Source organism: Anabrus simplex, chromosome 1 (genome assembly GCF_040414725.1).
Source record: "Anabrus simplex isolate iqAnaSimp1 chromosome 1, ASM4041472v1, whole genome shotgun sequence".
Taxonomy (NCBI): domain Eukaryota; kingdom Metazoa; phylum Arthropoda; class Insecta; order Orthoptera; family Tettigoniidae; genus Anabrus; species Anabrus simplex.
The window spans coordinates 142,699,722-142,725,412 of NC_090265.1; the positions used below are offsets into that span (position 1 = coordinate 142,699,722).

The following is a 25,691-nucleotide window of genomic DNA, read 5'->3' on the forward strand; positions in this document are numbered from 1 at the left end:
GTTGTATAGTATCATTTGAAGTAATTCCACATACTGTATATCAGTTGACTATATTTGTAAGTAGTTCAGGAGATATTATAAGTAGAATTTTGTAAACAATATAAATTTATTAAGGATGAGCTGTGTGTTTAATAGAAAAAATTGTTAGCGTAAATTGTGTAATATTGTATTATGGGAAAATTTTCTTCTCTTGTTAATTTAATATTTAGTGCTTTACAATAATGTATTTTAGTGTACCATTTTCCACCTAGGTAGACACCTCATTTGCAAATAAAGAGATTTTGATTTGATTTTGTTTCGATTTGACTATCAACTTCTTCTTTCTTGGCCATATATGTACCCATAAAATAGGCACCTGAGCTAACTCAGGGTCTCCTCATCTGACTCAGAGAGAGTAGGTCAGACCTTTTTGTGTTAGATCTAGTGGCACTTCACTTTTACTTAAAGCAGCTTTAGCAGTTCAGTTCTGTGTTGCCTAGGGCCGCCCTCTTCCTCTCTTCTGCTCTCTGATGGCAAGAGCTTTCTCTCCTGGGTGGTGTTCACCACTTCTAATGTGACCATACCAACAAAGCTGTTTTTATTCTACCTTGTCACCAATGGGCACACTTTAAAAGATCCTTGCACATGCTCATTTTGCACTTTGTCATGCAGAGCGATGCCTGCCAACCAACATATCATCCGCATCTCTGACATGCATTTAATGATCATGCTTCTTCTGTCTTGCCCAGCATTTGGAGCCATACACGAGGGTAAGCCAGATAGTAGTTTTGTACACTTTGCCCTTCAATTCGACTGGCATCTGCTTATCACACAGAACACCAGTAAGAGACTGCCATTTCGTCCAACCAACACTGATACGTTGCTTGACATCTGCGTCAATATTATCATCAGTTGTGATGACTGATCCAAGATATTTGAACATGTTGGCCATCACATTATGTTGTCAAGGACATACAGAAGAATGGCGACACACCAGATCAAATGTGGGAGAGATTCCAAAGGTACTGTACCAGCAGGGCAAAGCATCATCTTAGAGTTTTTAATGGCAGACTGAAAATATACAATGTACAATATAAGTGCCAATGTCATCAATGAGTGGCTGTACTCTTTTATCCCACAGCTGAAACCACTTAATCTTCGTAGTTGGTCTGACTAACGGATGGCATAGTTCAAGCTTGCTGATCAAAGGTTCTTCTAGGATGATGGTGGTGGTGGTGGTGATTATTGTTTTAAGAGGAAGTACAACTAGGCAACCATCCTCTTTATAACATTGATCAGAGAAAAAGTGGAAGGGATCAGACACTTCGAAAAATGAAGGTATTGGCCAAAGGAAGACGAGGGCCACGAAGGGCATGAAAATGAAAGACTCCCTAGGCCTCCATACGTAATACCGTTGGGGTCTGAAAAGAACAAGAGTTGACCAAGAGAGGTCAAATAGGATAGATGAAAGTGAGGAGCCTGGCACAAGTAAGTGGAAGCAATGCCAGGACTCAGCTGAGGGCCTCGTGGTCGCCAACCCACGCTCCAAAGTTCAGAGCCCCTGAGGCCCCTTTTAGTTGCCTCTTACGACAGGCAGGGGATACCGTGGGTGTTATTCTACCGCCCCCACCCACAGGGGGGTCTTCTGGAATGACCTTGCAGTCAAATTGTTTCAGCAGACCACAGTTGCAAAGAATGTAGTCAGTCTGCATACATGACTCTCTCCTCCACTCAGTTTTTTTTAACCATGGATGAGGTCTTCACCTTGTACATACTTCTTCAGAAATAATAATAATAATAATAATAATAATAATAATAATAATAATCATCATCATCATCCTTCAGGCTAGCAACCCATCGGAAGGACATTTGATTGCTTTCAAGTCTTGCAAAAAGAAAAAGGCATGACCATAACGGGACACATTATTATTATTATTATTATTATTATTATTATTATTATTATTATTATTATTATTATTATTATTATTATTATTATTAAATTTGCTCTCAAAGTTATCATGTAACATATATGAAGAGTAAATGATAATACATGCTTTGCTACAAACCTTGATATAGTTTTGGCAAGTAGATAATGGTAACCCCACAAGGCTGACACCATTTATTGCAATGATCTGGTCACCAATGTTTAGCTGCCCACATCGAGCTGCTGCACCTGCAGGGGCTAGATTGGCAATCACCACAGTAGGTAACATTGAACCCCAGCCAGATTCCACAATGACAACACCCAGAATTTCTCCTTTTGCTTTAGGCACCACCACCTGCAACATAAACATAAACATAACATACAACATAACATGTAACATAACATTTCTCCTCACAACTACAGATTTTTTTCCTGACGTTCCCACCTAAAATCTAGTAGGCACTACGGTCAATTAAAAATTCCGAGAAGAGTGTTTGGAGGCAACATAATTACATGATTCCGACGGACTTATGGCTTCCCATTCAACAGATATAAATGTCAGTGAAATGAAACAGATATTTTATTAGACGTTAAAAAGGATTTTAATGACTGTGATTGTACTCTTTCAATCAACAGCATAACAGATTAAACTAACAGTTCACTAGATTTTAAAACAGTGAATTTTTCAGAGCTCAAGAAGAGTGTTTTAATTCAACAGATACATGGACGGTTATTAGATTTTAAGATGCAATTTACAACAATCTCAAGAAGTGGTTTTGATGGTGATGATGCTTGCTGTTTAAAGGGGCCTAACATTGAGGTCATCAGCCCCTAATGGTACGAAATGAGACAAAATGGAACAACAAATTAAAAGTCCAAGATTCTCCACTGACCAGAATTCAAAACATGAGGACGAAGAATGAATGGATGGAGATGAATTTAAAACAATCAGTGGATGTGACCTGCAATGCCTTACATTCACAGAAACTGACGTAAAACAATAGGATTACTGACCAAGGGACTGCTGCTATAGCATAACACTGAATCGATGATGCTTGCAGTCTAAAGGGGGCCCAAAATCCAAGTTATTGGTCCCTCATAATGGTACTTATCGCTAGGAAAGTAGAACCATGGTATTTGTCATGTTGCGGTACTAATCAAAAGTAGCAGAGACTCGCGGTGTTCCACATATTATGGTACTACTTACAGGTTATGACATTTGACATATAATACAAACCTATGGTTTTTCTCACTTTGCGGCACCATTTACAAGCAACACACACCTATGGTGTTCATCACATAAGAGTACTAAGCACAGGGACCTACATTATTCCGTGGTGTTCTTCATATAGTGGGTACTAATCATAGGCAAGGCAGAACCATGGTAGCTATCATTCAGGGTCCTGCTCATATGGTGGTACTAATCACAGGTACTGCAAAAGCCGACCGCACGGTGCTCCCGTGTGCTACTAATCACAAACCTATTTGGTACCCAATATAGTGGTACTACGCGCAAGTAAAAGCGACCTATGATGTTCCCCGCGTGGTGGTACTAATCACAAGTAGTTTCATGGTTCCAAGACAATCATCCCTTGGTCACCCCTTTTACTCGCCTCTTATGACAGGCAGTGGATACCGTGGGTGTATTCTTCGTCTGCATCCCCCACCCACAGGGGGTTGTAAGTTTGGTCCGCAAGAGGTATTTTATTTCCCTCAAGTCCGCCGGCAAGCCGGTTAGGACCCCCCTATCCGCCACCTGGGATGCGCCACGTGGGAGTATCACCTTTCTCCCTGCTATGCCAGTGTAGTAGGTTCGTGGAGAAGTGGTTTTTAATGATTGGGTGTACTATTTTAATTGTTAATGTAAACAACTGAGGATGATCCATGGATGGAAACTAGTATTGTAGTTTAGATGTTAATAAATTAATTTTATAACATTGATTAGGTGGGAACGTCACAAAAAAAATAATTCTAATTGCGAGTCGAAAACCATCAATGTGTAAAAATGAAACTAATTGCACATGATAACATAACATGAGATAAATGAATGTAGAAGAAACGGGACTGATAAGAAGAGACCCTTCTATTGGAAGACGGTCATGTATGAAAATGTGGACAATGTTTTTTTGTTTTTTTACACTTTGCTTTACGTCGCACCAACACAGATGGGTCTTATGGCAACGATGTAATAGAAAAGGCCTAGGAGTGGAGAAGAAACAGCCATGGCCTTAAGGTACAGCCCAAGCATTTACCTGGTGTGAAAATAGCAAAATGATGGAAAACCATCTTCAGGGCTGCCAACAGTGGGGTTCGAATCCACTATCTTCCGGATGAAAGCTCATAGCTGCGCTCCAGCATGGCCAATTCACCCAATGTTTGGATATTGTCCTGGTCCTTTTGTGCTTTCATGTTTGTCCTTGGCTCCTTTCCTATAGCTTCCTCTTTCCTCTTCTGATGCTGACCTGTCGTGGTGTGTATCCCATTATTTGTTCCTATTCATGTTCCTTTCTATATGTGAATTGATTTTTCAAATGTTTATTCCATTCAATGAATATTTAATTTTCAAGATCGCATTGTACTCGAATGAGCTTTTAACTTATAAGGTTGTGTTCAGCATAGTACATATCAAAGAGATGTTAAGTACAGAACAAAAAATGACCAATTGGACACCAGTCCTGATTTTGCATCGGTTGCTCTATCCAACTGAGCTATGGTGACCTAGGTCAAATTTGTTCTGCAGTAATGCCAGACCTGTAGTTTAGATCCTTTCCAACAGAACAAATAAGGATCCATTCCTCCTTTTGTGTTTGTCATCAATCAATCATCAGTGATCTGAATTTAGGGCTATCACCCAGCTGGCAGATTCTCTATCAATTGTGTACCTAGCTTTTTCTTAAAATGTTCAAAGAACTTAGAAATTTATTGAACATTTCCCTTGATAATTCCAATCCCTTAATCCTCATCCTTCAAATGAATATTTGCTCCAATTTTTCCTCATGAATTCCAACATTATCTTCATATTATAATCTTTTCTACTTTTAAAAGCTCCACTCATGCTTATCTGTCTACTAACGTCATTTCATGCCATCTCTACTCTGACAACTCAAAACATACCACATATTGCATGCTATAAACTTAATTTTTTGGTCTGTATTGACAAAATATTATTGAAATGTTTTACAGATACCCCTGAGGTTCCACCTATTCAATACAACTTATAATCTTATAGATTAAATATGTTTTACTTTCTTAATATTAAAATATGGGCTATGTTTTGCCTTGTCTTTGAGATATCCTCAGCCATAAAAATGTCATTAAGATTAAAATATAATACTGCACTGGCCGTTGAGAGTGTTCTTATTATACATTTAATATTTGTTTTTAATCTTCCTTGTACAGTTTTCCTCTGTGGAAAAAGTCCTCAGATACCAGCACCTTAAAAACAATGTTAACTAAACATATACTTTTTAATTAAATCACTTATTCAAACACCCCTTCGTATGTTAAAAACTGGATTTGAGTTTACATAAAATTGGACGTGTTTTTATATACAACTATTCAATAATTTTCTGAATACACTACTGATGTTTTTGTCGTCTTATTGCAAGTTGTAGAGAAGAGGGAACATCTCAGGGTGTGTTGTGAACCAGCACGGACCTAGCGAATCTCAGTAGATATACAGTATGTTGTTCAGATATTGTAAAAGTACCTCTCTTCCTCCACACAGCTGACTACCTTAAGTAACTTCACCCGCCCTGTTGGCCGCTGCTGTTCATCTCGTGTGAGAGAGACTTTTACAATATCTGAACACCATATATCTACTGAGATCCTTAACACACAACACACCCTGGGATGTCCCCTGTTCCTTTCAGCTTGCAATAAGACTACAACAAAAACATTAATTGTGCATTCAGCAAATTATTGAAGAGTCGTATATAAAAATTTGTCCAATTTTATGTAAACTCAAGTCCAGCTTTTAACAAGACATACTAAATGTGTTTTAATAAGTGTTTTAAATTAAAATGTGCATGTTTAGTTAACATTGTTTTTAAGGTGCTGGTACGTGAGAGGGACTTTTTCCACAGAGAAAAACTCTACAAGGAAGATTAAAAACAAATATTAAATGTATAATAAGAACACTAGAGCTTCCATGGCTCAGACGGCAGCGCGTCGGACTCTCACCGCTGGATACCATGGTTCAAATCCCAGTCACTCCATGTGAGATTTGTGCTGGACAAAGCGCAGGCGGTACAGGTTTTTCTCCGGGTACTCCGGTTTTCCCTGTCATCTTTCATTCCAGCAACACTTTCCAATATCATTTCATACCATCTATCAGTCATTCATAAATCACTTTGGGAGTGGTGACCCCATCGTACTAATAGACTATATGATTCACTCATTACATCCCTGACCCGGTCAATGACTGGAAAACAGGCTGTAGGTTTTCATTTTCAATAAGAACACACTCAATGGCCATTCTAGTATTATATTTTAATCTTAACAATTTTTTTATGGCTGAGGATGTCTCAAAGACGAGTCGAAACATGTCACACGTTTTAATATTAAGAAAATGGAACATATGTAATCTATAAGATTATAAGTTGTACTGAATAGGTGGAACCTCAGGGTAACTGTTAAAACATTTCAGTAACATACCACATATTCTAGCATCTCGTCTCCTTACTCCCAAGTCTTCCCAGCACAAAGTTTGCAATGTTTTCATAACACTACTCTTTGTCAGAAATAATCATCATCATCATCATCATCATCATCATCATTATTTCCCATTTCCAGCATTCCGGATTGGGTTGTAAATCAAGGACCTCCATCGCTGCCTGTCTTTTCATCACTCTTCTCCTTTTATAAGTACATCTTCTGGTTTTCCTCCCCTTCTTCTCTATGCACTCCCACACTAAATCTGTCCACCTCTTTCGGGGTCTTCCTCGTGGTCTCTCTCCTGTTAACTTCTTTCAAAAAGCTTTTTTTGGCACTCTCTCTTCTCCCATTCTCATCATATGCCCATACCACTTTAGCTTTGTTGTTTCTATCCTGACTTGAAGTTTCAAGATTCCTGTCCTTTTCCTTATCTCTTCATTTCTAATTCTATCCTTTCTGGTCTTGCCCTCGATATCTCTTAGGAATTTCATCTCCGCTGCCTGTATTCTACTCTCTTCTCATTTTGTTGTAGTCCACGATCCAGCTGCATAGGTTAGCCCTCTACTGCATACTGTTGCCATTAGGCAACAAATAACTTTTCACCTGTGTAAATGGATAAATATTATAGACAGAGGTAGTTTTACGGCACACCTTCAACTGTACAGTCAATTAAACACATACCCCAGTGATGCCTTGTTTTTTTTTTTTTACATAACAAGACAAAACAGCCCTACAGCCAAAGGTACTCCTTCCACCCTGTCAACATCCACGCGAACCAACCACCGTTTATTTTACGTAGGCCCTCCCCATTATATTACCACAGGCTTCAGGAGTACCTCTGGCTCAACCTCAAATACATTACCGACCTACGGTCGTGCAAGTATACTTGCGCCTTGCAATACGTACCCGTGGCCAGTAGGCAGTAATGTTCGGTCTTTGAATGTTAAAAGCTTAGCGTAAAATCGTGAAAAATCGTATATATATTCCAATATGGCAATATATGGCAATCCATATCACATACGAGTGTTAAGCTATTAGGCCCAGTTAAGAATTGCTGGTATATCTAAAACAGTGAGCGTATGTTGAACAAGGCTTGAAATTTTCTTCACCAAACGGAAACGAAAAATAATTCATGCAGTAGAGGGTTAGTATGGGTTCATAATAGGTTGAATATAATACTTTCTTACATTTCTTCGGGACATCATGGTTCCACAAAATACATCTTACACTCTGGTAGAAGCTGTTTTCTTATTGTATTCTTTTCCCAATTTCCTCGGTTATCTTTCCATCTTCTGTGATCACACTTCCCAAGTACTTGAAACATTTAACCACTTCCAGAATTTTAGCATTCAGTTTTATCTTTCCACTTCCTTTCTTCCTTCCTTCCTCCCTCCCTCCCTCCCTTCCTTCCTTCCTTCCTTCCTTCTCCTTGTTATCACTATTGTTTTACTTTTCTCTGTGCTTACTTTCATCCCAAATTTCTCTCTCTTGATTCCATGCATCTATTTGTTTTTGCACTTCCGTTTCATCCTCACCCCATATCACTATATCATCTGCAAACAACACGGCTTTTGTTGCCTGTCTTCCCAATCTCTGTTTAATGTTCTTATGAATTTCACCCATGACAAATGATGAATAGTATGGGGGATAGTACACTTCTCTGTCGGAGACCAGTTTCAAATTTAAACCATTTTGTTTTTCCTATACACCCTACTAACACAATTTTTGTTCATAGCTTTTATCAATTGCACTTCCACTCTGTTAACTTGTTTTTTTCCTTAATGTGTCCCATACCAACTGTCTGGGCACACTGTCATAAGCTTTCTTAATGTCAATAAATGTCATCACTATGTCTTTTCCAAACTCCCATCGTTTCTCCATCATATGTCTTAATGTAAAGATCAGGTCAAACGTTGATCTATCTTTCCTAAAACCATACTCTTCTTCTTCCATTTCTCCTTCTAGCTTCCTCCTCAGTCTTCCTTCCAATACTCTCTCAAATATCTTAGCTACATGGGCAATAAGGGTGATCCCTCTCTAGTTATTACATTCCTTTTTATCACCTCTTTTAAATATCGGGATAATGAAACCCTTTTCCCACTCTTCTGGGATCTCTTTCTTCCTCCATATTATTCTAAATAATCTATACAGCCACTGTAGCCCTATTGGTCCTGCTGCTTTTATCATTTCCTTAGTTACCCTATCCACTCCTGCTATTTTACCGCTCTTTATCTTTTGTATGGCTTCCTCTAACATCTATATCTCCTTTTCTTGTTCTTCTTTCCCCATTGTTTCTTCTTGCTCCTTCTCATCTACCAGTTCACTATATTTAATATTTAGCAATTCTGAGAAGTATTCTTCCTATCTTTTTAGGATGTCATCTCTTTGCATCTATATCTGCCCTGTTTCAGTTTTAACAAATTTTGAATCCTCACTATTTTGTAAACTATTCTTCACCAAACCATACAAAACCTTTTTACTTCCCTTTATATTCTCCTGTAAAGTTTCACAGAAACTTTCCCAGCTCTTCCTGTAGCATTTTCTTACGTACCTTTCTGGCTTTTTTATATTTCTGCCAATCCTCCGTACTATTGTTGCCTATCCACTTCCTCCAAACCATTTGTTTCTCTTTAACCGCTTCCTTTACCCTACTGTTCCACCAAGGAGTCTCATTTTCCTTTTACCTCCATGATAGTCTACCACAGATGTTTACTGGACACTTTACAAAACCATTTCTGAAACATGTCCATTCCTCTTCCACACTGTTCATGCCATCTTTGGGAATTTCTTTCTTCAGATCCTCTTGAAGCTTTTGCCTTATTTCTTTCTCTTTTACCTTCCATCCCTTTATTTTTCTTTCCCTTTTTTCTATTAACTTCATTATTTTACCCAGTCTTAATTTGGCTACCACCACTTTATGGTCTCCTTCGAAATCTGCTCTTGGCATTGCTGTCACATCTTCCAGTTGTCTACGTTTCTCCTTCTCCACCAGAATAAGATCAATCATTGTCTTTGTCTTCCTATCTCCCCAACCATATGTAATAAAAAAATTTAAAAAACAGAAATCACCCAGAATAAATCAAGCTGATTTCCTTTGAATTTTTCTGGTTCTTGTATCAAGTAGTCCTGGTGAGGGTCCCATATAATGGAACCATACTCTAACTGTTGTCTTACCAGAGACTTCTATGCCCTCTCCTTTATATCCTTACTACAACCCCTATATGCTCTCATAACTACATTTATGTGAAGAGATCTGTAACCTTTCTTAACAACCTCATTAATATGATTACCCCAATGAAGATCATTTCTTATGTTAACACCTAGGTACTTACAGTGTTCCCCATGATATGTTATCACTCCAACAATACAATAATTAAAACTGAGCAGACTTTTCCTCTTGGTGAAACTTACAACTTGACTCTTCATCCCATTTACATTCATACCATTGTCCTCTGTCCATCTCACAACATTGTTTAACCTTCTGTTGGTCGCAATATATAAAGTTTCAAGGCAGGTCGCAATGTACCTGAGAGATCCCCCCACGTATAAGTTTCAGGAAGTTCAAGTGGGCAGCTATGAAGTACTCCTTATGTTTAGCAAAATTCTGATCCCAAAATAAGCCACATTTTATAACCAACTATTTTCTTCAAAATTTTAGGTATCTTTGCAGTATTTACAATTTTAATCGCAAAGAAAATCTTATATTGGTGGAAACTATGTTCATACGTCTCAGCAATAACAACAAACATGGGAAATATCATAAACAGGGCTAAACAGGTCATATATTCTTCAGTAAGGATTCTACAAAAACACTCATATTTTGCAAAGGCACTAGCCAATCATGTTCCTTTCTTTCTTCATGGGTTTGGCGGTCATCAAATCTTAAACAACGAATCAAGAGCTTAAATCTCCTGAGACTCATTACCAGTGCAAACTTTTCTATACCATCTCCATCAGTGCCCCAGAGATCTTCAAGGCTATGCCTATTCCCTCTGTAAGATCCTGCCAAGTACAATAGGCCAAAGAATGCTTTTATCTCTATCTGGTCTGTATGCTCAGCATCCCTTTCACGAGTAAAATTTTGTTTTACGTAGTCCACGTATTGATTTGTGTAAGTTACAATAGTGTCTATTATTTCCTCCGTAAATAAACACTGCCAGGAGTAAAGCGATGATTTAGCTTGCTTTGCTTGTCCTATAAGTCCAGGTAGATGTCGTACGAGAGTGTGCTTCCTGGTGTTGACCTGTTGGGATTGTGGCACCATACACCATTTTGTCTTGTCATTCCCTTCATAATAATTAGCACTGGCCTCTAATTCTCCTTGTTCATCAGCATCACCGTTGCCATCTTCTTGTTCTGTTTTGCGAGTCACCATCTCTTGATTCCAGAAGATCGTCACTGTTTGTGTCACTTTCGTCTTCAAAATTCTCATGTGAGGCATCATCTTCATCCAGCAAAAGTCGTTGGACATCCTCCACATCTTCTGCTCTGTCTGAGTTAAAATATTCCTTCCTACTGGCCATAATGTATGGTAAATCTAAAATAAAGAGAAATTGGGACGTAAGTAGTCGCAATGTGCCTGTGAGGCACTGGGCTTATATTGCACTATCTACATGCTTACATGGGAAATTACACCAAATTTAGGGTAAACAAATAATTTAACTACTTACAAAACAACAATTGTTTGCATCTCTTTGAAACACCAATCGCAACGGGAACAGTCGCAATGATCTACCAGATCAGATGGAACACTCCCGGCTTATGGAGCGAGCGAACACAGCCTGCCTGTCACATAAATAACAAACGTGGCAAGGAGCGAGGCTATTCAGAATGATGAAAATTGTAGGTCGACGCATTGGAGCGGTAGCGACCGATGACTACAGCCTGTGCCTGTCAGATCAGTTGCGACCGACGGAAAGTTAAGCACCCCTGCTGTCGCTCACAATCCTGCAACTCACTTACAGCCTAGTTGTACGTCCTCTTAAAACAATCACCACCACCACCACCACCACCACCACCACAACCCTGGAGGAAGTATGTAATACCTACAATGAATAGTTACATTATATTCCTAATCTTCACTCCGTATCTCTATGCGATATAATGCAAAAATGCAAACTCATGTCTTCATCCCGAAGTGGCGGAGCTCCTTTCAGGAAAACCCCCCATTGCAGGTGAGCTGCATGCACCATTTCAACCACATACCAGCCCTCCTGATATTTTAAAATTTCTAGCGGTACTGGGAATCGAACTCAGGCCCCTAAGGGTAGCAGCTAATAACACTATCCATTATGCTACAGAGGCACTGTAATGAGGGAGCCCAACTAAATAGAGATGAAGGAGGAAAAGAAGAATGGCACTGTGTGACAAACTAAACGAATGGCATTTCGAAATAAATATGTTACGGTCTTACATTTGCGTGTTTCACGTTATGGTCGTCATTTACTTAGCTGTTGTCATAGTACTTAATGACTGGAGTATTTATTCTGACTGCTCGGCAACAGGTCGCAGTTACGGATCGTGACGTCACCGTGGAGACTCGAGTACTTCGCACGGGTTACTCCGAGAGGCTCGGACTCGCCAGACTTGATTCTCGTGAGTCCAAGCGTCACTCGCGCACATCACTATTTCGCATGCCTTCTACAGCATGGCTTCATTCGGAAGGAGTGGCTTCTGCTACATATACACCAACTGGGAATATCAGAGACCATCTTGGAATAGATTTACACTGTTTAGACTCTATTGTCGGGAACAAAATAATTTTTAAAAGGTTCAAAAAGACGGAACCTCATATGCTCTTGATTGCAGTGCACGGCTCAAAGAGAATGAAGCATGGCTGACGCGACTAATGAGAGATAGCAGTGAAGATGACGTCACTTAGAATGCAGACACGCCAGTAGCAAGGCAGGGAAGTTGGTGGCGCAAGGCGATAATTCAGATGAAAGCAGTGATCAGGTTTACTGTGTGGTAGGCCTACTGCTGAACTGACAGAGACAAATGACTGGCCATTAAGTTGTTTTGTATCAATATTTAATTATATGATAACACGATACCCTTATCCCTTTCTTCTACGGGATCAAGTATGAAGTGAGACAAATCTTCGTAGCGAGTTTTTACGGCCGTATGCCCTTCCTGACATCAACCTCACCAGAGGAATTAATGAGATGTAACGAATGACGTGATATGAGTAACTAAAACAGACTTTTATATGTACTATAGGCCTAAGAGTCGTGTTCACCATTTTTTATCTTTTTACCTTTAGAAATACTGCCTTCCGACGAAAATAGCCAGTATAACTTAAATACATTCTAAGTCTGTTAAATAATAGTATAGAATGTTTACACATACAATTTATAGCTCTTTATAACCTAGAAATCATGTGTTCGCTGTACAAATTTTTGAGGTTATCGCATATTGGATCCCCCTTTGTTATTTTTGGCTGTAAAAGTGGGAAAAAAGGGGGTCTAATACGTGAGTAAATACGGTATTACATACATACTGTCCCTGCAGGATCCCACTTTTAATCATTACAGGATCATATAATTCTTCAACTACTCTTAATTCTCTGAGTTCTATTTTCTATAAATGTAGCCACCCATTTAACCTTTCTTTTGTCTAGTCTAATAGCCCTCATTTTCATCAGTAATCTCCCATTATCTACCCTTTGTCCTATCTTGTTATTCTTTTACCACTTATCTTCATCTTTATTTACTTGTCTCTTCCTATTTCCTGTTTTTATCTGACTTTCTTCTTATCCCACACTACCCACATCAGGACTGAAGAACTGTCAAGTTGGCCTATCAAAGGAGTGTTAGAGCCCACCCACCTGATGAAGCTAAGAAGCAGAAACAAACTTGTTGGGAGCCAGTAAGATAAGAAAATGGATCCAGAAGAACTGGGATCGATCAGAGAGCTTGTTTTCTATTGCTCCCTCTTCTGAGGGAGAGAGGGAGAGAGACAGAGGGAAACAAGAAGCTTCTCATTCACAAACGAAGATATTTTCAGAGAAATCCAACTGCTTCAGCAAGGAAAAGCTGCAGGAAGTGATCAAATTACTGGGGAGGTATTAAAGACAATGGGGTGGTACATAGTGCCTTATTTAAAATTTCTCTTTGACTATGTCATAAATAATAGTCTGATACCAAAGGAATGGAAGGAATCTATAATAATACCAATTTATAAAGGAAAGGGTGATAAAAGGAAACCAGAGAACTACAGACCAATCAGCCTGACCAGTATAGTTTGTAAAATTCTGGAGAGTTTAATATCGAAGTACATCAGAGGGATATGTGATGATAAAAATTGGTTCATGAGGAGCCACTATGGATTTAGAAAGAAATTTTCTTGTGAGGCACAACTGGTGGGATTTCAGCAGGACATATCAGATCAGTTGGATTCAGGAGGTCAGTTAGATTGCATAGCCATAGATCTTTCCAAAGCCTTTGATAGAGTGGAACATGGAATATTATTAAAGAAATTGGAGGGAATAGGATTGGACGTAAGGGTTACACGTTGGATAAAAGCATTTCTAAATTCAAGGGTTCAGAAAGTCAAAGTAGGAAATAATGTATCGCAGGAAGAGAAAGTTTGGAAGGGAATTGCACAGGGTAGTATAATCGGTCCGTTACTTTTCTTAATATACGCAAATGATTTAGGGAACAATATAACATCAAAAATAAGATTGTATGCAGATGACATAATTGTTTATAGAGAAATAAACAACATTGAGGATTGTTCAGAATTACAAAGGGACCTTGAAAGTATCCAACAATGGGTTGAAGAAAATAATATGAAGGTTAATGGAGGCAAATCAACTGTTACAACTTTTACAAACAGGAGCTTGAAAACTGAATTTGAATATACTTTGGATGAGGTAGTTATCCCAAAAGATGGCAAGTGCAAATACTTAGGTGTGAGATTTGAAAGTAATTTGCACTGGAAGGGTCATATTGATGACATTGTTGGGAAAGCATACAGATCATTACATGTCATAATGAGGCTACTTAAAGGATGCAACAAAGAATTAAAAGAAAAAAAGTTACTTGAGTATGGTTCGTCCGTTATTGGAATATGCAAACAGTGTTTGGGATCCTCACCAAGAACACCTAATAAAAGAAATAGATAGTGTGCAGAGGAAAGCAGCAAGATTTGTAACAGGGGATTTCAGGAGAAAGAGTAGTGTATCAGAAATGTTAAAGGAACTTGGGTGGGAAACTTTAAGTAAGAGAAGGGAGAAAACTAGACTTACAGGATTATATAGAGCCTATACAGGAGAAACAGCATGGGGAGATATCCGTGAGAGGCTTCAGTTGGAAAATAATTATATCGGCAGGACTGACCACAAATATAAAATTAGAAGGAATTTTAGCAGAAGCGATTGGGGTAAATTTTCATTCATTGGGAAGGGTGTGAATGAGTGGAACAGTTTACCAGGGGTAGTGTTTGATCCCTTTCCAAAATCTGTACAGATATTCAAGAAGAGAATAAACAGCAACAGAGAAAATAAATGAAGTGTTAGAGGGCATTCGACCGGTGCAGGTTATTGTAAATAAAAAAATGTGTGTGAATAAATTAATTCCATCCCCTGGTCTAAGGAGTTTGGACAGCCAAAGTAAGGGACTGCCTGTAGGGGTGAAGTACAGTGGGGACTTCGAGGGCCCTGGGACCGCTACGGTAGCTGTGAAGGCCCTTCAGGAACTCTGAAAAGTGGTGGCAAAAGGGGCTCTGGTTAAGACGCAGCAGGTCGTTATGCTACTTAGGATCCAGAACGGGTAAAAAAAAAAAAATTGTAAATAAATAAATGCAATGTAAATATTATTGTTATACCAGTTTTATAGTATCATTTGAAGCAATTCCACATACTGTATATCAGTTGACTATATTTGTAAGTAGTACAGGAGATATTATAATTAGAATTTTGTAAACAATATAAATTTATTAAGGATGAGCTGTGTGTTTAATAGAAAACATTGTTAGCGTAAATTGTATAATATTGTATTATAGGAAAAATTTTCTTCTCTTGTTAATTTAATATTTAGTGCTTGACAATAATGTATTTTAGTGTACCATTTGCCACCGAGGTAGACACCTCATTTGCAAATAAAGAGATTTTGATTTGATTTTGATTTGATTTGATGCTAATCTGTCATTGTGCTCATTCTATTATGTGTTCATTTTCATGTTCCCATATTTCTATATATCTTGTTTTGTTACTAGTTTTGATGCAAGTGTGATAAACTGATATAACTTGAAAGCAATATTCTCTCACCCATGGGTAAATAATACAAGTATCAAGCTCAAATTATTATTATTATTATTATTATTATTATTATTATTATTATTATTATTATTATTATTATTATTATTACTTGTGATGTACATCCACTTATTAGTATCATTATTAGTTTACGATCACATTATTTGTGAGGTTATGTTATGTAACATTTGTTGTATATAGATGTTATTATTTTTATTTTTACAAGTTGCTTTACGTTGCACCGACACAGACAGGTCTTATGGCGATGATGGGATAGGACGGGACTAGGAGTGTGAGGGAAGCGGCCGTGGCCTTAATTAAGGTACTGCCCCAATATTTGTCAATCAATACTGATCTGCATTTAGGGCAGTCGCCCAGGTGGCAGATTCCCTATCTGTTGCTTTCCTAGCCTTTTCCGAAATGATTTCAAAGAAATTGGAAATTTATTGAACATCTCCCTTGGTAAGTTATTCCAATCCCTAACTCCCCTTCCTATAAATGAATATTTGCCCCAATTTGTCCTCTTGAATTCCAACTTTATCTTCATATTGTGATCTTTCCTACTTTTATAGACGCCATTCAAACCTATTCGTCTACTAATGTCATTCCACGCCATCTCTCCGCTGACAGCTCGGAACATACCACTTAGTCGAGCAGCTCTTCTTCTTTCTCTCAATTCTTCCCAACCCAAACATTGCAACATTTTTGTAACGCTACTCTTTTGTCGGAAATCACCCAGAACAAATCGAGCTGCTTTTCTTTGGATTTTTTCCAGTTCTTGAATCAGGTAATCCTGGTGAGGGTCCCATACACTGGAACCATACTCTAGTTGGGGTCTTACCAGAGACTTATATGCCCTCTCCTTCACATCCTTACTACAACCCCTAAACACCCTCATAACCATGTGCAGAGATCGGTACCCTTTATTTACAATCCCATTTATGTGATTACCCCAGTGAAGATCTTTCCTTATATTAACACCTAGATACTTACAATGATCCCCGAAAGGAACTTTCACCCCATCAACGCAGTAATTAAAACTGAGAGGACTTTTCCTATTTGTGAAACTCACCACCTGACTTTTAGCCCCGTTTATCAACATACCATTGCCTGCTGTCCATCTCACAATATTTTCAAGGTCACGTTGCAGTTGCTCACAATCTTGTAACTTATTTATCACTCTATAGAGAATAACATCATCCGCAAAAAGCCTTACCTCCGATTCCACTCCTTTACTCATATCATTTATATATATAAGAAAACATAAAGGTCCGATAACACTGCCCTGAGGAACTCCCCTCTCAACTATTACAGGGTCAGACAAAGCTTCACCTACTCTAACTCTCTGAGATGTATTTTCTAGAAATATAGCAACCCATTCAGTCACTCTTTTGTCTAGTCCAATTGCACTCATTTTTGCCAGTAGTCTCCCAGGGGTCTTACCAGAGACTTATATGCCTGGTGTGAAAATGGGAAACCACGGAAAAACATCTTCAGGGCTGCCAACAGTGGGGTTCAAACCCAGTATCTCCCGAATACTGGATACTGGCCACACTTAAGCGACTGCAACTATCGAGCTCGGTAATATAGACATATATATATACACACACACACACACACACACACACACACGAGTTCAGTTAATGTAAGAATCTGTAAATAATTTATTATTACCTGAATATTTGATTTGTAATCCCCTACAGAATTGTGAAACACACTGTAACATCCAGAATGGTACTGGGTAGACGAGAACTTTGTAGAATATTCTGTAGGCTACCTTATATCTGGGCCTTAAGCACTCTAGAATTTACAACAAAATGTATCTTTCTAGAAGCCTGGCCAGGCACATGTATAAAAAGGTGGTCTTGATGGTAAAGAGGAGTTACTGTTTAGTTGGAGTTATGGTTTAACAGGAGTCTACTTGTGACCACACCTGTGTTGTGGGTGATATGCTGTTAGCAGTCAACTGTTTCAACTGTGTTTCAAGCATTGCCTACGCTATAATACAAGGCCTTGAAATGCACTCGTGGAAACGGGTTGCTTTCTAGTTCACCATTCAGCCGCTAAGATCACGGTCTTGCCCCCTTGTATTCGCATGGCCGTATATGTCAATAAGTAAAGTATATCCTAAATAAAAAGAACTGAATGTTTTTGCAAGTATTGACAGTACTTTATTTATAGAGCGGTGCTGCATTGGCTTGGATATGTCATTGAAGTTTCAAAACTTTCCTTCAATTTTTTTTTTTTTTTTTGCTAGTTGCTTTACGTCGCACCAACACAGATAGGTCTTATGGCGACGATGGGACAGGAACGGGCTAGGAGTGGGAAGGAAGCGGCCGAGGCCTTAAGGTACAGCCCCAGCATTTGCCTGGTATGAAAATGGGAAACCACAGAAAATCATTTTCAGGGCTGCCGACAGTGGGGTTCGATTCTACTATCTCCCGAATACTGGATACTGGCCGCACTTAAGCGACTGCAGCTATCGAGCTCGGCAAACTTTTCTTCTGAGGGGCTTCTTATGAAGTTTCAAAAACTTTCTCTCTTCTACTTGTGTGGCTCAAAGCAATGTTGTCTAACAGAAGTCTCAGAAATGTTCATAGCAGAAAAAGAGGTGGTTTGTCGCCTTTACACTTTCCACACTTAATTTCACTGTTGAACATGTCTTTCGGAAAAATCAACGTACACCTTTTAGTAACTCTCTTCGGGACAAGTACTGCGTAGCGGAAGTGACAAATTCCGTCGTTCATTGCAGAAGTGCCACAGACGATGATTTTCGGTATCTAAGGGCTGCTCGATCTTGAAAACGAATAAGACACAATGTTGGACTTCGAGTAGCTGGAGAACAGATATGTTCTAAACAGCCTTTACAGTCTGTTTTTTCTTTTGCCACATGAACCACAATGTCATTGTATTCCGCTTGGCATCTTAGGTAGCTGAAGAAGAGCTCGTTGTCATAGCTCGTTAGGTTCCCCATCAATGCATAATGCAAATGTATACTTACGAGGTATTTTACGCAGGCCACAGTGGACTGGGTAGTCAAGCTTTATGCCTGATACATTTCTCTCATGATTCTTTTTACTTTCTCTGAATGCATTTTAAGTTTCTTAATATATGACAGAAAATCATTAGTTAACCAACTGAGGAGTTCATCTTCAGTACTAAAAGATGCTTTTTTTTTTTTTTTTTGCTAGTGACTTTACATTGCACCGACACAGATAGGTATTATGGCGACGATGGGATAGGAAAGGCCTAGGAGTTGGAAGGAAGCGGCCATGGCCTTAATTAAGGTACAGCCCCAGCATTTGCCTGGTGTCAGAACAGGAAACCACGGAAAACCATCTTCAGGGCTGCCGACAGTGAGATTCGAACCCCGGATGCAAGCTCACAGCCGCGAGCCCCTAACCGTACGACCAACTCGCCCGGTTAAAAGATGCTCGTTTGTTCTCGTTCCTGAATATATCCCATGTGAGGTGTTGCAGACATTATGCGCATTGAACAATTTAATAAAATGCTCCATAAAACAAATGGCTTATTTTAAACTGTATTTTATGATCTCGGGACAAAACCACCTCCATACTTTTCAAACCAGAGATTGTTTCAGGGGAAAATACAATATGTTTAGCTCTTGCTACATTCATTTTCGTGAAATTTGTTGGGCAAATTATTTTCCTCGTTGGTTTCCTAATTTAAGATTTCTGAGTTTGAAGATACCTCTCAAATGATTGCCGGTCACGGCAGCATAGTTTAAAAAATGTCCAGTGACAAATTTTGGGATCGCCCGATTCTTATGACATAACTCGGATCAAAACTTAGGAACAGAGGCCTACTTTGATCAGCTTGAAGTCGTATCTCATGCGTAATACTTCCTCTGTATAATGTTTCGAACAATGAACATTCATTGGAAACTTGTGAAACGAAATTCCACTACCTTTAATTTCTTGTGAATAAACCATGACTGGAACTGCGAATGCTTAACATCAGACAAATACATAATACATTCACAACCAACTCAGTTAATGAACACATTTAAAGGCGTGAGCCTGGTAGACAGGGGGCAAGATAGCGATCCTAGCGGCCCGGCATTGAACTTCAGTGTAACCACTTCCATGGCGTTTTACGGGCTCTATTTCCAGGCTTTGTATTATAACGTAGGCAACGGTTTTAAGGTTGCAATCTCCATGTGACGTGTGCTCAGTGACAGGCATTTGTTAAAAATGGCGGTGTGTTGATGTGTATATTTTGTTTGTGACAGCAGTGATTAAGGTTATGTGTACATTTATGTGAAGTTGGTGAAATAAATAAGTGTACCAACTGGCAGCATTTTGTGTGCATCTTTGTGGATACTTCAGTTTGTTCCTTTCTATTACCATACTTACAACATAATATAAATGTAGAGGAATAAAATTGCAATGTTATCACTACTACTATGGTGGAGAGGATGGAGAAAATGGAAGTTCTATCCTCCATGTAAAAAATGCTTAAAACAAATTCCATATAAATGGAGTGGCTACAATGACTGCATCTAACCCTAGCGAAATGGCATATATATCAAAAGTTTCAAGCCAAGATTAACCTGGTACACCAAAAAATCCTGGGCATGTTACTGTCTGTCAAATATACATCTTGCAAGTAGTCATCATACAATGATGTGTTCAGCAAGCAAGTTAACATCTAAAATTAGAAAGAAAAGAAAAAGAAAGATAGAAAATTCTACAGTCCCTTACTTCTTTCTGCATTTCTTTCTTGGCAAACATCTGCAATTCATCACCAAAAATTTCTTGCGAGTTCAGTACTTCTTGGTAGTCCATTTCCTTAACAAAGCTATGGTCTTCGATACCATTAGCCTTAAGGAATTCCATGTACGCCACTTGAAATGCTTGACCTATTGACTGGGCAATGAATTGAGCCTGTAAATATAAAAATTAACAAATGGAATTTTAAAAATTTAAACTAATGCCCTGAAATTCCAATAGTCTTATGACACAAAATGAAAAAGAAGGATCCTGTAGGATCTTTTCCTAAAAAGCTATTTATAGTATAACTATAGTGAAGAAAAAAGTTCATTTCTAATCTAAATAAATAAATAAATAAATAAATAAATAAAGGGGCAGACGACGACAAAAACACAGCTAGAACACAAGCACCGTGGTCCACAGATAGCCTAAACGCAAAGAATAAATAAATAAATAAATAAATAAATAAATAAATAAATAAATAAATAAATAAATAAATAAAATTAAATAAGTAATTAATTAAATAAATACAGCTTCGTAGTAAACAAACCTTGAAACATACGCTTTGGCTTCTATTCAGAGCTTTGAAATTCATACCACTGTAGCAAAACCCCAGGGTGATCTTATCCACATAGATATTTTGAAAAACTTTAAATTCTTGTACTTTTCAGGCTCTTCAAATGTTTTAATATATACAGCAGAATTATTGCAAGAAGAAATCCCTTCAGTACTGTTGACACAAGTCATAATGAACCTCATGTGACCCATAATTTTTTCAACAACTTCCACCATCAATCTAACCTCACAGACCAAATTTTGTGTATCCTTATAAATCAAATTGTCAGTTAAGTGAACTGTAAATTTTTCCATATCTTCAGAACTTCCAGCTTTTCCAGGAAATATTCCCCAAATTACTCATTTTAACTCTACTGGATAATGAGTTAACATACAGGGATTTACAATGTGATGTACAGGAATTGGTACAGTGGGGTTGTAGAGAAGAAGTCTTTTGATTTTGTATTATACTTGTGATTCAATAAAATCAGTTGCACAGAATTGACGTAGCAAACAGAAACCCAAATACCACCATCATTATAATCATCATCATCATCATCATCATCATCATCATCTGCTTGGTGATTAATGTAACAATTATCTTCCAAATGCATAAATACTCCTGATTGTACATTTTGGATGGCTGAACAGACCAATTCTAGAACTGCAAGTTCTGGCGCAATGTTGGCACATTATATTACATTACCAAAGCTCCTTGTTGTAGTAGTGTCTGTCAATGATTTCTTCTCCGATTTCCCCATTCTTTTCTACTTAACTGGTCTTGTGTGTTTGTTGTCAAGGTTCAATATGTTGTAGATCCTCTCAATCCAGAAAAATGTGTTAAAATCCTGATCTGCCTAAATGACCATGAGCTTACCTATAGGTATGAAATAAATGGCACTCCACTAAATGCTGTTACTCAGCTCTAAAATCTTGGTTTAATTCATGAAAGCAAGCTAAATTTCTCTTTTCATGAAAATTCTGTGCCATGAGGTCTTTCGGACTTTTGTTCAGATTTATTGAAATTCATGAATTCAGGGCAGCATACTTGCCAACTAATGCTAGAAATTCTGTAAGGAGTGTTTGAAATATTCTATTGTTGGCTCATAGATGGCTCTTTTTTCTTGATCTATCTTCTCAGGCTGGTTCGAGCTCACTTGAAGTCTGATGGATTGATCCAAGGTCACAATGCTATCCTTTCTGTGATCGATGGTGATAATGTTGATCTGTTTGTTGTTCCCTCCCACTGCAATACATGGAACTTCTTCATACACTTCCAGACCTTAATGGGTAAGGGCAGTTGTGATCTTTGTCCAGATTCTGTGATGTCTGGTGTGTCTAAGGAACACCCCTCTTGGACAAGAACTAAGAACATGTGCAAGGTTTTCATTCTCATTGCAGTATCTGCAGCAGATTCTGTCTCTGCTTCATCCTGGGCCGGTACTTACTGGAATGACATTATACTGTAGCTTGAGGGCTTCTGTCCACTCAGATATCAACAAACCATTCAGGGTCTCAATCCATCAGTTTGATGGCATATGTTTGTGATCAAGTATAGTTCCTTTCAAAGAACACTCAGTTCACATCATTTATTGTACTCTCACTTTCTTAACACCCTTCTTAATTCTTTGCTATTTTTGGTACGTTGCTCTGTTTCATTGGTCATACATCTATACTTATGTTCTTCCTATCATTGACTCCTCTATTTATCAGCTGTCCTGACAAATGTCAATAAAATTATGTCGTAGGTCCGATATCCTAATTGTGGTAAAACCTTCAATAATCATATTCAACATACTGTAATAGAAGTTACCATGATCTATAAATTGTGTTAATATATTAATATTTTGAGTCCCTGGATGTATAACCTCCATATATTTATCCTGCTTATATATTAGCATGCCCACTTCACAATGAATAAGGTACCAGTGGACATGATTTTTAAAGACTTGTGACACAGCAATGGACGTATTAACACACAAAGACTTCCAATATGGTGCCAAGAAACATCACCAATAGATCATTGGTGTGAAAGATGTATATATTCTTAGCAGATTGTTTTAAAAAACAAAGCGACTGTTACTAGGGAATAAAAAAGATAATGCAAGTTCAAGAATAGAAAAAAGGACGATTGAAGGGAACAGCATATAATTATATCGTAGTGACAAAGTTGTTACACAAAGAAGTACACATGTACTCTGGACGGACGGACGGACGGATGGATGCTCTGTGTGCTGGAGATGTTTAATCATATCCACGATGTTGAAGAATGACTGAGTTTGTTTCTTACTGAACTGCCTTACGTCGGGTTTTCTAAATTTTACAATGTACAATAAAGAATGAGAACGTGCGGTTAATTATCATTCTCAATATGCCAATTTTTTTTTTTACAAAAGAAAACATTATGCGAGAACATGTGTACTTCTTTGTGAAAATATTACACGAGAACATGTTTACTTCTTTGTGTAACAACTTTGTCACTACGATATAATTATATACTGTTCTCTTCAATCCATCCATCCCACCGTCCGTCCGTCCATCCATCCATCCACCCACCTTTCAGGCTGTTGCCCAGGTGGTATATATTCCCTATAAGTTGTTTACATGAATTTACATGAACAATTTCATGAACTTGGAAATTTATCAAACATTTTACCTTGATAAATTATTGCCCCAAATTCCTATTCTAGTAAGTGAATGTTTACCACAATTTATCCTCTTGAATTCTAATTTTATATTCATGTTATGACCTTTACTAATTTCAAAATCTCTGCTCAAGCTTATTCATCTACCAATGTCGTTCCACCGACAGCTCGGAACATATGGCTTAAGATTAAGAACTAGTGTTAGGTTTAATTGTCCGCCCAATGATACACTTCACTTTAAAAGGGAAAACTATTTAATATTAAAATATATTAAACATACTTTGGAACATTATTCATCTTATTTTAAGACTTCTTCAGCCAAAACATCTCGTAACAGATTGCGATACTCATTGTTGCTGTCTAATAATTTTAAAAATGGAAGAACCCATGTCCTTGAGAACTGTTTGAGAATACACTAAAGACAATAAATAATATTTACATAAAATTGTCCATCACTACTTGTAAAAAAAATGTCTTTGATTTTCAAATTTAAATGACATTTCTTGAAATTATGACATGCAGTGCTGGTAGCTGGTACCTTCAGTGTACTGACTGAGGGTGATTTGAATTCTGGTCTCAGAATAGGAAAATGGGACCATATCCACATCCGAATACTTAAAAACTTAAATTTTATGAAAACTCGTTTCAAAAAATAAGCTATTTCTGGTAGAAGGGTTCTAATGCTTCTGAGATAGCCTGTCATATGGCAAGCATTTGCGCTGCATGACCACCATATTGATAGCTTAATTCTTATGAATATTCCTTTCAAAAAGGCAAGGTCTGGAAAGAAAGAGATATATATATATATATATCATGAATAGGTTTAAAACCCTAGGAAATTTCTTAAATTTTAGGTTCAGTGTACTGATTAAGGGAGATTTGAATTCTGGTTTCAGAATAGGAAAATGGGCCCATATCCACATCCGAATACTTAAAAGCTTTAATTATTTTGAAAATTCCTTTCAAAAAATAAGTTATTTCTGGTAGAAGGAATCTAATGCTTCCTAGATAGCCTGATGTATGGCTAAGATTTGCGCTGCATGTTAGTTTGCATGTTAGATAGTAACTGTGGGTTTAATTATGGTAAAATCACAGTTTAGTCAGGTCTGTAAATAGGAATTATGAAAAGCCACCTTTAGAATGGCCAATGTTTGGATTCAAATATACCCTATCCTGAATGCAAATTTACAGCTACATGACACATACCAAGTAGCCAACTCGCCTAGTTAATCTGAGTAAAGTATAACATTAATATTCAAAGATTGTAGTAAACAGGAAAACTGATGGAAGAAATGACCATTTTGTGCAATATATATAGTGCATGTGATCAACAAAGACATCTGTATAGTATGTTGAATATTCAAATGTACCATAAGGCAGTATGGAAGGAAGCAAATGTATATTTTACCTGAATATCCAAAAACTAGTATTCCCAATTAAGGAAAAGTCTTTGAAAAAGTATGGAATTCACACAGTATATGTTTAAGTTATAAGAAGGAAGCACCAGATCTACAATGTAATTTTAGGGTAACTTTCAAAGAATTCCAGCCTCACCTCTTCACTTTCAAATACATGGCAAATCATTTTTGGTGTTCTATTGATTTTGGGAGCCTCTTCGACATCATGAGGAACAAATCTTCTCCTAGCCATAAGAACAACCAAGTCTCCAATATCTGCAATGTATGAGATAGTCCGCAGTGCATGATCCATCATGATTTCCTGGAAGAACAAAAAAAAAGCAAACAGTAGAAGTACATCATGATCAAAAACAACAGCATTACTACTACGACTACTACTACTACTACTACTACTACTACTACTACTACTAGTACAAAGAGTTTCTGAAAATTAATATTTTTATGTGTTTCCCTATTAGTTTTCCTAAGCAGTGCCCAATTTGATCTCTCCTAGATTCTCTCTTATTGTTATTCAAACTACTGTTC

At 37.8% G+C, this 25,691-nt stretch overlaps 1 protein-coding gene across 4 annotated transcripts in view; it reads right to left on the bottom strand.

Moving 5' to 3' along the window:
- LOC136885079 (uncharacterized) overlaps positions 1–25,691 on the bottom strand; it is a 1,401,330-nt gene that overhangs the window by 45,565 nt on the left and 1,330,074 nt on the right. For all 4 annotated transcript variants that reach the window (XM_067157511.2, XM_067157504.2, XM_067157532.2 and 1 more), the window contains 3 exons: positions 25,303–25,467; positions 20,540–20,722; positions 2,046–2,258 (listed from right to left, as the gene is read on the bottom strand). In XM_067157511.2, coding sequence (XP_067013612.2) covers positions 2,046–2,258; positions 20,540–20,722; positions 25,303–25,467 — 561 coding nt within the window. The remainder of the gene's footprint in view (positions 1–2,045; positions 2,259–20,539; positions 20,723–25,302; positions 25,468–25,691) is intronic.